Source organism: Furipterus horrens, unplaced genomic scaffold, assembly GCF_987537825.1.
Source record: "Furipterus horrens unplaced genomic scaffold, mFurHor1.1.pri manual_scaffold_10, whole genome shotgun sequence".
NCBI lineage: Eukaryota > Metazoa > Chordata > Mammalia > Chiroptera > Furipteridae > Furipterus > Furipterus horrens.
Window position 1 is genome coordinate 85,624,033 of NW_028327180.1, and position 12,185 is coordinate 85,636,217.

Here is a 12,185-nt window from a genome sequence, read left to right on the forward strand (position 1 = left end):
GTGGAGAGAGCTCAGGGCACGAGACCACCTGTCGTGTAGAGAGAGGCACCCACTGTCCACTCCAGCCCTTTGCTGCCATGTGAGACTCCTGGGGGCTTCTATGTCAGATCTTTCACTTTTTCAATGTTTGCAGATGATGTTTACATACTGGGCGGAGGGTATCCAGGGCAACTCCTTGTATGAGTTTTGTAACTGCCATAACAAATTACCATAAACTTAGAAGCCCAATCAACACAAATTTATTCTTACAGTTCTGTGAGTCGGAAGTCCAACGTGGGTCTCACTGGGCTAAAATCAAGGCATTGGCTGGACATTCCTTTCTTGTACACTCTAGGGAAATCTTGCTTATCTGCATTGTTAGCAGAATTTCATTATGAGTAATGAGACTCCCATTTCCTTGCTGGCTATCAGCTGAGGACCATTTCTGGCTTCTAAAAGACACCCACCTTCGTTGGCTTATGATACCTTCCTCCATCTTCAAAGCCAGCCATGGTGGGTCAAGTCCCTCCCACACTTGACACCTTTATTCCTTCCTTCTCATCACTCTAACCAAGCCAGAAAGGTTCTCTGCTCTTAAGGACTCCTGTGTTTACATTGGGCCCACCTGGATAATTCAGGCTTCTCAAACTCATCTTAAGGTCCTTAACCTTAATCACATCTGCAAAGTCCCTTTTGCCATGCAGGGTAACATATTCACAGCTTTCGGAGATGAAGGCTTGGACATATTCAGGGGCTGCTACTGTGCTACCACAGCTGACTTCTGGACAGAGATACAAGGTCAACAATTTTTTCATTCCCTTTGAGTCTGCCTGGACCTCGGGTCACCTTTTCTGGGCCCTTGGGAAAACTCCTACTATCCCTCATGAAATAGATTCCACAGATAGAACTGAAGGACAAAAGGAATCTTATATTTTCTATAATCATTGTTAGTAATAATATTGGCATTACTTTTCTGAAACTTCTATATTGTCGGAAAAAGTAAGTAACTATGTTAATATTAAGAACCTAGATTTTTAGCAAATGAGGTAAAATATATAAAACCAGACTGACATTACAAGAAAAGAAAACTACCTACCAATATCCCTGATGAATATAGATGCAAAAATCCTCAACAAAATATTAGCAAACAAAATTCAGCAAAAGATACAGAGGATTATACACCATGACCAGATAGAATTTATCTTGAGAATGCAAGGTTGGTTCTACATATAAAAATTGATCAATATAATATACCCAATACTATATTAATAGAGTAAAGAATAAAGCCCATGTGATTGTCTCAGTAGACACAAAAAGCATTGAGCAAAATCTAACTTTTCATGATAAAAACATTCAACAAACTAGGCATGAAAGGAAACTTCCTCAACCCTGTAAAGAGCATCTATGAAACATCGTACTAACATTATATTTAATGGTGCAAGATGAAAGCTTTTCCTTCTAGGTTTAGGAACAAAATAAAGATGTCTACTCTTGCCACATCTGTTCAACATTGTACTAAAGTTTCTAGCCACAGCAATTAAACAAGAAAAAAAGGCATCTAGGTCAGAAAGAAAGAAGTAAAACTATCTCTATTTGCAGGTGATGTGCTCTTGTATATGGAAAATCCTAAAGAATCCACACCAGAAAAAAATTAGAATTAATAAATGAGTTCAGCAAGGTTGTAAGATACAAACTCAATATTTGAAAATCAATTGTATTTCTACACACTAGCAAGGAACAATTTAAAAACGAAATACATACTTATTAGAAACATTTCTCCAAAGAAGATACACAATTAGAAAAATGCAATAATGAGATACCACTTCGTACCCACTAGGGGTTCTGTAATCATAAGGATGAACAATAACAAGAGTTTGGTAAGCATATGTGGAGAAATTGGAACCCTCGTAATGGCTGGCGGGAATGTAAAATGGTACTTCCACTTTAGAAGACAGTTTGGTAGTTCCTTTAAGAGTAATCATGGAGTTGCTTTATGATCCAGCAATTCTACTCCTTGGTATCTACCCAAGAGAATTGAAAATATATGTCTACACAAAAACTTGTACGTGGATATTCATAACAGCATTATTTATGATAGCTGAAAGGAGAGACAACCCAAATCTCTTATCAGTTAATGAGTGTGGTATATCCACACAGTGGAATAGTTTTGTGCCATGAAAAAGAATAAAGTGAAAGAAACCAGACACAAAGACCACATATCATATGACTCCATTTATATAAAATATTCAGGATAGGAAAATATATGAAAACAAAAAGCAAATTAGTGGTTGCCAAGGACTGAGAAGAGGGAATAATGGGCAGTGACTGCTAATATATATGGAGTTCTTTTAGTGGTGATGAAGATATTTTGGAGTTAGATAGTAGTGATAGTTGTACAACTTTGTGAATATATTAAAAATACTAAATTGTATACTTTAAAAGGGTGACTTTTATGTTGAATTTTATGCTGTGTGAATCATATCTCAATAAAAGGAGATACAATGTAAAATTAAAGTTTAGTAAAACTCCATGATCCTATATATGAAATATAAAATTTCAGCATAGCCCTGGGTGGCTGGCTCAGTTGGTTGGAGCATCATCCCGTACACAAAAGGCTGTGGGTTTGATCCCCAGTCAGGGCACATACAGGAGACAGCCGACTCTCATATACATATGTACATATGTCTCTCTCAAATCAGTAAACATATCCTTGGGTGAGAATATTTTAAAAATTCAGCATAAACTCATGATGAATCTATTAGAGTATATTTCTAGCTCCAGCCACTATAAAGGCGTGGAAACTATGACCAAGCCAGTGGCAATGAGTGCCCTCAGTGCCCACTATCTGAATGGTGATATTGTTGATATTAAGGAGCCAGGGTTCCTTAGCAGAGTGGCCGATTCCAGGTTAGGGCAGGAAATGTACAAGTTAAGCCTGGAGAATCTTCTGGTATCTTTTCTCAGAAAGCAAGGAAGCTGTCAGTACTCTCTGGTCATGTTCAGAGGACTAGGAGCCAACTTGAGGAGACTCCCTTAGGCTAAGATGGGTTTATTTGGGAACCAATAAGAATAATACTTGCACTGAATTGAAGCATATTATGTTAAAATATATGAGTTCATAATGAAAACCAATAATTGCCATCTTTGGGGGATGCTGGGGAACCAAGTCATTCTGAAAACTGGTAAACAAAGAATCAAGAGCTTACCCTGTCTTTCCTGTACTTCAGGGTAACCAAGTAGTTGATGTGGTAGTTTTTCTTGACAGAAGTATTCCAGCTAGAAAATGAAGAATGATGGAATTAGAATATCATCATTTTTGCAAACCCCCGATGAAATGAAGGATTCATCAATAGCCACCAACATTACAAAAGGAAAGGCAACTGGTCATTGTGTGTATCCCATGGGATACTCACACCTATGAAGAGTTGGCCAGAATGTCTCATCCAATTAGGTCAAGCCTCTAGCTCTAACTACCAGTTTACAGGAACCGGGGGGTGGGGGTGGACAGAGAAACATGTTCAGAGGACCACAGCTAGGCAAGCAGCGAAATGCAGACTGTGGGAAATCCTGTAGGACAAATGACCCCATTTCTTCAACAAGTCAATCGTAAGAAACAAGGGAACTTAGGAGATGCGTCAGCTAAAGCCAGTATATGAGCCTTGTCTTGATCCTGATTTATACAGACCAACTGTAAAAAGACACAAGAAGATCTGGGAAACTTGAACACCAGCTAGATATCTGATGATATTAAGGAACTGTGGTAATTCTTTTGGGTATTATAATGATACGAAAGGCCCACAGGGGCAGGGCCTCCCACCCGGAGGTTTATCATGGGGCTGGTGAGAGCAGAGGAGAAAATGTACCCTTTGTAGGGCCCAGGGAGGGAGAGAGAGAGGCAGCTGAGCCAGTGAAGCCCAGTTTATTCTTCCAGACACATGGATGAATGGTTCCTCCTCCACTGGTGAGGAATGTGCAGGGGGGGCAGGGAGAGAGGCCGGGGGAGTTGCTGAAGGGCTGCCCTCCACAGGTGGTCTTGAGGATGGGCAACCATCCATCACTTAAGGCTTAAAGAAGTTAACACACACCCCAGCGGTGCTCCGTCAGCACTGGCTGCCCTTGTTTTGGGTCTTATATGCTCATCCCGGTGTACTGCGTGTACAGGGACTGGAGGCAGGACTTGAGGGAGCCAAGTAAAAGGTTCTGGAGTGGTGGAGGTGTCTCCAGCTTTCACGCGTTCCCTCAAAGGCTGGAGAGGAAGTGGGATTTGCAAATAGCCGAACCATGTGCCTGAGTTCTCTTGGCGAGATGAGAGCTGAACCTGTCCTCTCCCTGTCCCCCGTGTCTCCTTCTAGCTGCAACAGCAAACGCTACCTGGAGACGCTCCCCAACACCAGCATCATCATCCCCTTCCACAATGAGGGTTGGTCCTCCCTCCTCCGCACCGTCCACAGCGTGCTGAACCGCTCACCCCGGGAGCTGATCGCCGAGGTTGTGCTGGTTGATGACTTCAGTGATCGAGGTAGGGCCCATTCCACCTGGTTCCTGCCCTCCATGCTCCAGCCAGGGACTTCCTTGCCAACGAGGTGGCAGGTTTTCCCTCCTTCAGCAGCACCAACGTGTGGGCCGCCACTGACCGATGCTTGTTGTGTGCTCAGCCATGACCCTGGCACTGTATACACATTGTCTTGTTTAGTCCTCACAGCAGCCCATGAAGTATTCTATTTTTATCACTATAGAAATGCAGTAACCTGCAAACAACAGAAACCTTGATTAACAATAGTTCAGACAAGTAAGAGGTTTCTTTCTTTATTCAGTCAGTCATTCATTTTATAATAAGACTCAGGATTGGTACGGCTGCACAAGGCTATCATCAAAGAACCAATCAGGCTTCTTCTCTCTCTTTCCTCGTCCTCATGATCACAGCATGGCTGCTGTAGCTGAGGAGTAGGAGGAAGGGCAAAGAGAACAAAGCTCTTCCTTTCAAGACCTTGCCTTCTTATTCAGGAAAGTCTTCTTACTCAAGAAAGACTTTTGGCCACAGCTCTGACATCTGGGCATCTGTATCTGCAAGGGCAGCTGGACCACAGGAGTGTTTTGATTTGGAGCTTTTGTAGTAGAGGTAGGAAAGGGAAAGTGGATTAGAGAAGGTGCTAAGTGAGCGCCCTGTGGCGTCTGGCATCTGCTACGCCCTTTAACAGATGAGAAAGCCGAGGCTCGGAGGTGAAGTGACTCAGCCTTGGTTACACAGCTCTTAAGTGGTGATGTGATCAAACCTTGTGTGTCTGGCCCTGATCATGTGGTCTTAGCCCCTGTACCGCACTGCCTTGCAGCCAGGAGCTTCAGCCATACTCTTTGCATCAAAGGTTTCACCAGTTGCAGAAGAATCAAGAGCAATCCTCTCCACTGCTCCCACTCTTTAGAGGCACTAATCAATAGTGAAGAGAAGGAGTCTAAGTGCCCTCCAGAGTAATCAAAGCTGACCTCCCTGTTGACCCATTTTTAATACCACACTCTATTACATGCCTTTAGTGAGAGGCCACACACACAACTTGAACTCAGTCTCTACCATCTCTAAAATCCTTCCCTAACTCTTGACCTACACTCACTGCCATGGCAGCCTTTATTTTTCCTTCTCAGCGCCTATCACAGGCAGAACTAAAATACAAATCAGTATAACGTGTAAGCATTTTGTGTGTCAAATTGTCTGGTTGTGTGTCTACTAGACAGTACCTTCTAAGAGCTGAGGCCACCACCTTGGTCTTCATTCATCGAGCATGTATGATCAGAGTTCTTTCCTCTGTTCCCTTAATATTCAGCCACCATGCTTACAGTAGCATCTAGCACCTTATGAGATTTATCTGTGTCCCCAACGTGAGGTCTGTGAGCCCACTGCAGCCAGGGGTGTGTCTCCTTGCCTCCGCAGCCCTGTTCTTCAGCAGAGAGTCTGGCAGTAGTTACATCTTTGATCCTGGCCCTGCCGTGTTCCAGACCCAGTCACCTGACTTATGTGCTTAAATCCCTCATCTATAAAATGAGAACAACAGTACTTATCTCATAGGCAGCCGTGATTATTGAGTTTTATGTAAAGTGCTTAGGACAGTGCCTGGCACCTAATGCACGTTAGAAATAAACATTGAGGCTTGGTATTATTATTGTTGTTGTTGATATTATTTATGACTGGTTATAGGAGCTGGGCTCAAGGATAAATATACGGACGTGGAGGTGCAGGTGCAGTCTTCCCATTTCTGTAGGTGAAAGGGCTTTTTGTGGATTGTAAAGCGCTAAATAAATGTCCTGTTGCCTCACCTCTCACTAAATTGTCTCCTGCCCACTCACCATTTAGGGGGTCATTTTAATGCACCAGACCCATATGTTGTCCCATTTATTCTTGACAACAGCCTCAGAGAGAGGCCTTGGGATCCTTGGGTCTCTGGTGGGGAGCAGGGGTTAAGTGACTTGCCCAAAGTCACGCCGCCAGTGAGTGGAAGACCCAGGGCTGGGGACTCAAAGCCCAGGACCCTTGCTCTGTGTGTTATCCCATGCTGTTGAGTCAGCTCTGACTCCCGGTGACCCAGTGATTGAGTGCTGTCCACCATGGCCTGTCCTCAGCAGCCCTGCCCAGCTCCTGTAGACTCACGCCTATGACTTCTTTCATGGAGTCGTGTGGCCCGTATTTGGTCTTCCCCTTTTCCTGCCGCTTTCTGTTTTCCCAGCACTCTTGTCTTTTCCAACGAGCCCTGCCTTTTCACGACGTGCCCAAAGTAGGACAGCTTCAGCTTTGTCATTTTTGCCTGCAGCGATGTTTCAGACTTAATTTGCTCTGGGACCCACTTGTTCATCTTTCTGGCAGCCCAGGGTATTTGTAAAGCTCTCCTTGGATGACACCATGTTCCAAATAAAGCCATTTTCTTCCGCCTGCCTTCTTCACTGTTCATTTTCGCTTCTGTACGTAGTAATTGGGAATACGAGGGTGGGGGTGATCGCTACCGCTGCCTTTCTCTCCCTCTTCTGCTTCCCTTTACCAGTCTCCTCCCCCAGCCACAACCTTCTCCCAGTTTGGGCCCCCCACCCACAGGCCACAGGCTCGCAGCCGGACGTTGAAAAGGAACATAAATGGGTGCATTGCTTACGTGATTACTGGATTTCCGTGTATGGTGCTGCAGCAGAAACAGCCTCTGCTCCTTGGGGCGAACACCCAAGGTTCTCTGTACCCCTTGCGGTGCAGATGGTGTTCAGGTGTCTCTCCTGGCATGGTCTGTATTTGGTTTCTGAAAAATTTTTCACTAAAAGGAGCTCCGCCGTTTAGAAGTGTGCGAAGTCACAGCCGTACCTCAGCCTGCTCATCTTACAGGTGGGAAAGCCATGGCCAGGAGCAGGGGACAGGCTTCGCTCCGCGCACAGCTCGCCGCTTGCAGAGATTCCATCTCGGGCTCCGAAACAGTCCTGGCCCTCCTTGCCCCAGCTGGTTCCATGACACATCTGCAGAAGTGCATTACTCCTTTCTGTCCCCAGGGACACCTCTCAGTAAATTACTTTTCCATTATATTAAAGAGCAAACTTCCTGCTAAAAAGAGCTCATTAGCAAGCATGGCCTGTCCTGGACTCTAATGGTTTATACCTCTAATATCCCAATTTCTTTGAAGTTATACTCAGGGATAAAAATAACATGACCCCACCACCACCACCACCCCCTCTCGCTCCTGTTTAAAAGAAAAGAAAAAAAGTAACAATCTTGAGAAAGAAAAGGTCACTTTTATAAGAATGACGTTTTCCAAGTGCATCTCTTTCTCCAGAGAGCAAAAAATATTAATCCAGTGTGGTGCCATCCCCACACCCCAATAAGATAGAGAAGAGACCAACTACTGCCCCATTTCACAGGTGACAGTGACCAATGTCCCTGATTGTTGCCCCACTCTCTCAATGAATCACACATAGAACCCAGAGGAGAACTCTTACCCCATCGCCCCCCATCCTGCTCATCAGCTGTCAGAGTTTGCAGCAGCCGGCATTTTTCAGAAAAACAATCATTGTTCTTGTTTCAAGAAGCAATTCGCAGGGCAGCTGTGGAAGAAAACTTACTCAGCAGTGATTGTTTTGAAAATGAGATCTGGGAGAAACAATTTCAGAATTGTGGAGAGGCCTGTATCAAGTACGACAAATACGGGCCTTCGCGAAAGGCATTTCTCTGGGCCACGTGCGAGTGGCAATTCTCAGAGTTGAAATTCATAGACACTAATGACAGGCTGGATTGGTGCTGCCTTGAAGAAGGCATTTTCCTCTGAAATGAGTCTCCTCCGGGATCCTCAGGGCAACTAATCGATATTCAGCTAAGGGTCGGGACCTTGGGTGGGAGACAAAATTGGAGCAGACGAATTCTTGAAATAAGATCCAGAGCTCTGTGCAGGCAGCACTAGGGACCAGAGTGGGGGCAGACGCTGACACCAGAAGAATCCTGGTGTGCTTACAAATAGGCCACTGCAGATCCAGGGGTCTCCAGAAGCTCTTCAAATGTGTGAGCGTTGCTTGAGGATTAGAAAGCAGGGTGTTTCTGCACTTGGGAGAGCTAGGTGAGGGTGTAGGGCAGCAGACCTGCCTCCAGGTCTCTGGATAGGAGATTTTTATTAAGAAACATAGCCCTTTGTTCATTTGTTTCTGTCTATTACTCTTCTCCTTCCCCTTCACATGGTTTTTACAGGGTTAGTTTTCTAGAAATATTGGATATGCAGTCATGGGAAGGATTATTATCTTTGGATGAACTATAGGCTGCCTGTAATGATGAAGTGCAGAAATGAAAGGCTGTGGTATAAGATCGCTGATAGCATTTTCCCCGACTCAACTTTCTATCAACAAATATACAAGCAAAAATGTGCACGGGGTGTTGTGGCTCAGTTGGTTGGGGCATCATCCCGCAAAGTGAAAGGTCGTGGGTTTGATTCCCAGTCAGGGCACATGCCCGGGTTGTGGGTTCAGTCCCTGGTCAGGGTGCACACAAGAGGCAGCCTGTCGATGTTTCTCTCCCTCTCTTCCCCTCTCTCTAAAAATGAGTAAGCCCATCCTCAAGTTTATTTTTTAGAGCAGTTTTAACCTACCACACTCCACACACACATAGCCTCTCCCACACTGCCCCCTTACCAATGTCCTATACCTACACTAGCGTGGTATTCTTGTTACAACTGATGACCCTATGTTGACACATCATGATTACCCAAAATTCATAGTTTGTATTAGCGTTTACTCTTGGTATTCTACCTTCTATGGGTTTGGACAACCATGTAGCCACCATTATAGTATCATACAAAATAGTTTCACTGCTCCCAAAACCCTCTGTGCTCTGCCTATTCACCCCCCTCCCATAACCCTGTCAACTCTTCACCTTTTTACTGTCTTCATAGTTGCATCTTTTTCCCAAATGCCTAATATAATTGGAGTCACAGTGTGTAACCTCTTCAGATCCGCTCTTTCACTTAGCAGTGTGCATTTAAGGTTCCCTCATGTCTTTTTATGGCCTGCAGCTCATTTCTTTTTAGTGCTGAATAGTATTCCATCATCTGGAAGAACCACAGCTTATCTGTCCACTCTTCTAGTGAAGGACATCTTGGTTGCTTCCAAGATTTGGCAGTTATGAATAAAGCTGCTATAAATATCTGTGTACATGTTTTGGTGTGGACATAAGTTTTTAGATTGCTTAGATAAAAACAGGGAGCACAATTGCTAGATAAGAATATATTTAGTTGTATAAGAAACTGTCAGACTGCCTTCTAAAGTAACCGTACTATTTTGCGTTCCCATAATCAATGAACAAGAGTACTTATTGCTCTGCATCCTAGCCAGCATTCGATGTTGTCAGTATTTTGGATTTTTGCCATTCTGATAGGTGTTTAGGGGTATCTTAGCATTGTCTTCATTTACAATTTTCTAGTGACGTTTGCTGTTGCACATTTTTTCATACACTTACCTGCCATTTGTATGTCTTCTTTGGTTCCCAGTGTCTTTTTATTTCCATTTTACTTTTCATACTCTCCCAATCCCCCTCTAGTTTCACCCCAAATGAGGTGACTAACATTAACAGTCTGTTGTGTATCATTCTAGGCCATCTGCATGATAATACTGACATGTTACAACAACTAATACTTACTAAGCATTTACTGTGTGCTAAGTACATCCACTCATTCAGTGTCACAGCAGGATCGTGAGTTCTGTCATTCCCAGTGTGGAAACCTCTGGGCTTGGTGATCTCAAACCTCTTTTTTCTACTTAAAAAATAGGTAGTTACATTTTTATCCCCAGTTACAGATGACAGATCTGCGCCACAGAGAGGTTAAGTAAGTGGCCACTGTGTACTTAGCTCAAAGAGGCAGAGCTCAGATTTAAAACCATGCATTCTGACCCTAGGACCTTAACCCCTAATCTTTACATGGCATTTTCCCCCTTTTAATGGGATCATACTGGACACATTACTCTTTTTTTCTCCCGCTCATGTATAACAGATATCTCTCGGGTCAATAGAGAGCTAACTCGTCTGTGTTTTAATAGATAATATTCCATAATGTGAATCTACATTAAGTCCCTTTACATTACACTTTGTGTAGCAGACATCCAATCATATGTAACTTATACTCTGGTTTCTTTCATTTCACTTTCAACAGTCATTTTCCCTTGTCATTATGAAGTGACCCCCTCACCTCTTTCCTCCTCTGAGTCAGTTGTGAAATAGAAATAGGAGTCGGATGACCCAGAACATCGGCGGTGTTCATCTAGAGACACCGCGTGAATTTGTTCCTACCGCGTTCCTCCGCAGCTAGCTGGCCCACGGAGGGGCTCAGCAACGGAGCACCTGTGGCCGCCCCAGCGGGGCAGAGTCTGTGCCAGGGAGCGCATCACAGGGAGGAAAGCGTAAAGCAGGGCGTGCAGGTGGGATGACAGTTCAGACTTCACCTGCCCGGCGTCTCCTCCCCGGCCACCCCAGAAGTGAAATCTGAGGGCTAGGGGAGCAGGTCCATCTTACAGACCTCAGACAGATTGGTGGTAGGTGGCCTAAACAGCTCGCCTGCCTTTAGAGTGGTCTCCTCCTGGTTAGTAATCCCGTCCGACGGGAGGGACTGAGCTGCCCCAGGATGGGTTCCATAATTTTAAGAACCTCACATCTTCAGGATCAGTCTCTCAGGTGTCTTCCCACTAAGAAAATCCATAGGCTTCTTGAGTCTCTTCTCCTTTAATCTTTGATATCCTCAGGCTTCCCTCTCAGACTCCAAAGGAGAGGGACTGCTAAGGAGATTTAAGCTGTTACAGAATATCAATTAGCTTATAATGAGGGAAATCCACAAGCCTTTTGGAGTGTGTCTGGCAGGCATACAGGATGCAGGAGTTCATATGTTTATAAGATATTTTGTGCATCTTATAAAGAAACTCAGAATTTTGTGAATCAAGCACTGTATAAATGATTTACTGGTACAGCAAAAAAAAAAAAATCTAACAAATCACTCAGATTGCATCCGAAGTTTCAGAAGCTCTGATATTTGGGAAAGAATCGTTTCTGTAGTGGAAAATAGCTGCATTATATTTTCAGAGGTGACACTTCTATTGAGGCAGGTGAGCCTTCTACATTTTAAGAATTTGGCACAGCAAAACTGCTAAATTGCTGATATTCTCCTGATTTTCTTGTGAGGATTACAGTCTCGCCTCTTCTGTTGTGTTATTGTTTCCTTACAAACACAGTGGGAGGAAGCAGAAACCCAGTGCAGGCTCTGGAAATAAGGTCCCCAGGGAAAGGATCACAGAGCTGCCCCCTCCTGTCATCGTCGGAAGCTCCTGGGCCTTTCTCCTGGCTTAGGTCTGATGTGAATTGTTATTTACTCAGGTCTGGAGGGATATGAGATTTGAGACTGAAGTCAAAGTAAAATCTAGTACAAACCAGCCAAGTCCCTTTCCCGTCCTTCACATTTCACTCCATAAATGGGGAGCTGGAAGGCTGATTTTCTCTGCATCACAGAGGGGAATGGAAATAGCAGCAATAATAATAATAAGGCCACCAAACACAGTACTTGCTATGTGCCAGACACTGGTGTGGGCAATTTAAACATATATCTAATGTGATGAGAGGCCTCTTGTAGCCAACATTCACCTAAAGGAAAAACTCACATTGAGCAAAAAGTTTAAACCAAACCGAAGTACAAGAAATTCACCTCCTCTCTATACCCCAGTGCCTA

The 12,185-nt window shown here is 44.1% G+C and overlaps 1 protein-coding gene across 1 annotated transcript in view; it reads left to right on the forward strand.

Annotated features, from left to right (window-relative positions):
* Positions 1-12,185, forward strand: part of GALNT10 (polypeptide N-acetylgalactosaminyltransferase 10) — a 165,378-nt gene that overhangs the window by 92,666 nt on the left and 60,527 nt on the right. Inside the window, exon 4 of the mRNA XM_090288469.1 lies at positions 4,332-4,498. Coding sequence (XP_090144595.1) covers positions 4,332-4,498 — 167 coding nt within the window. The remainder of the gene's footprint in view (positions 1-4,331; positions 4,499-12,185) is intronic.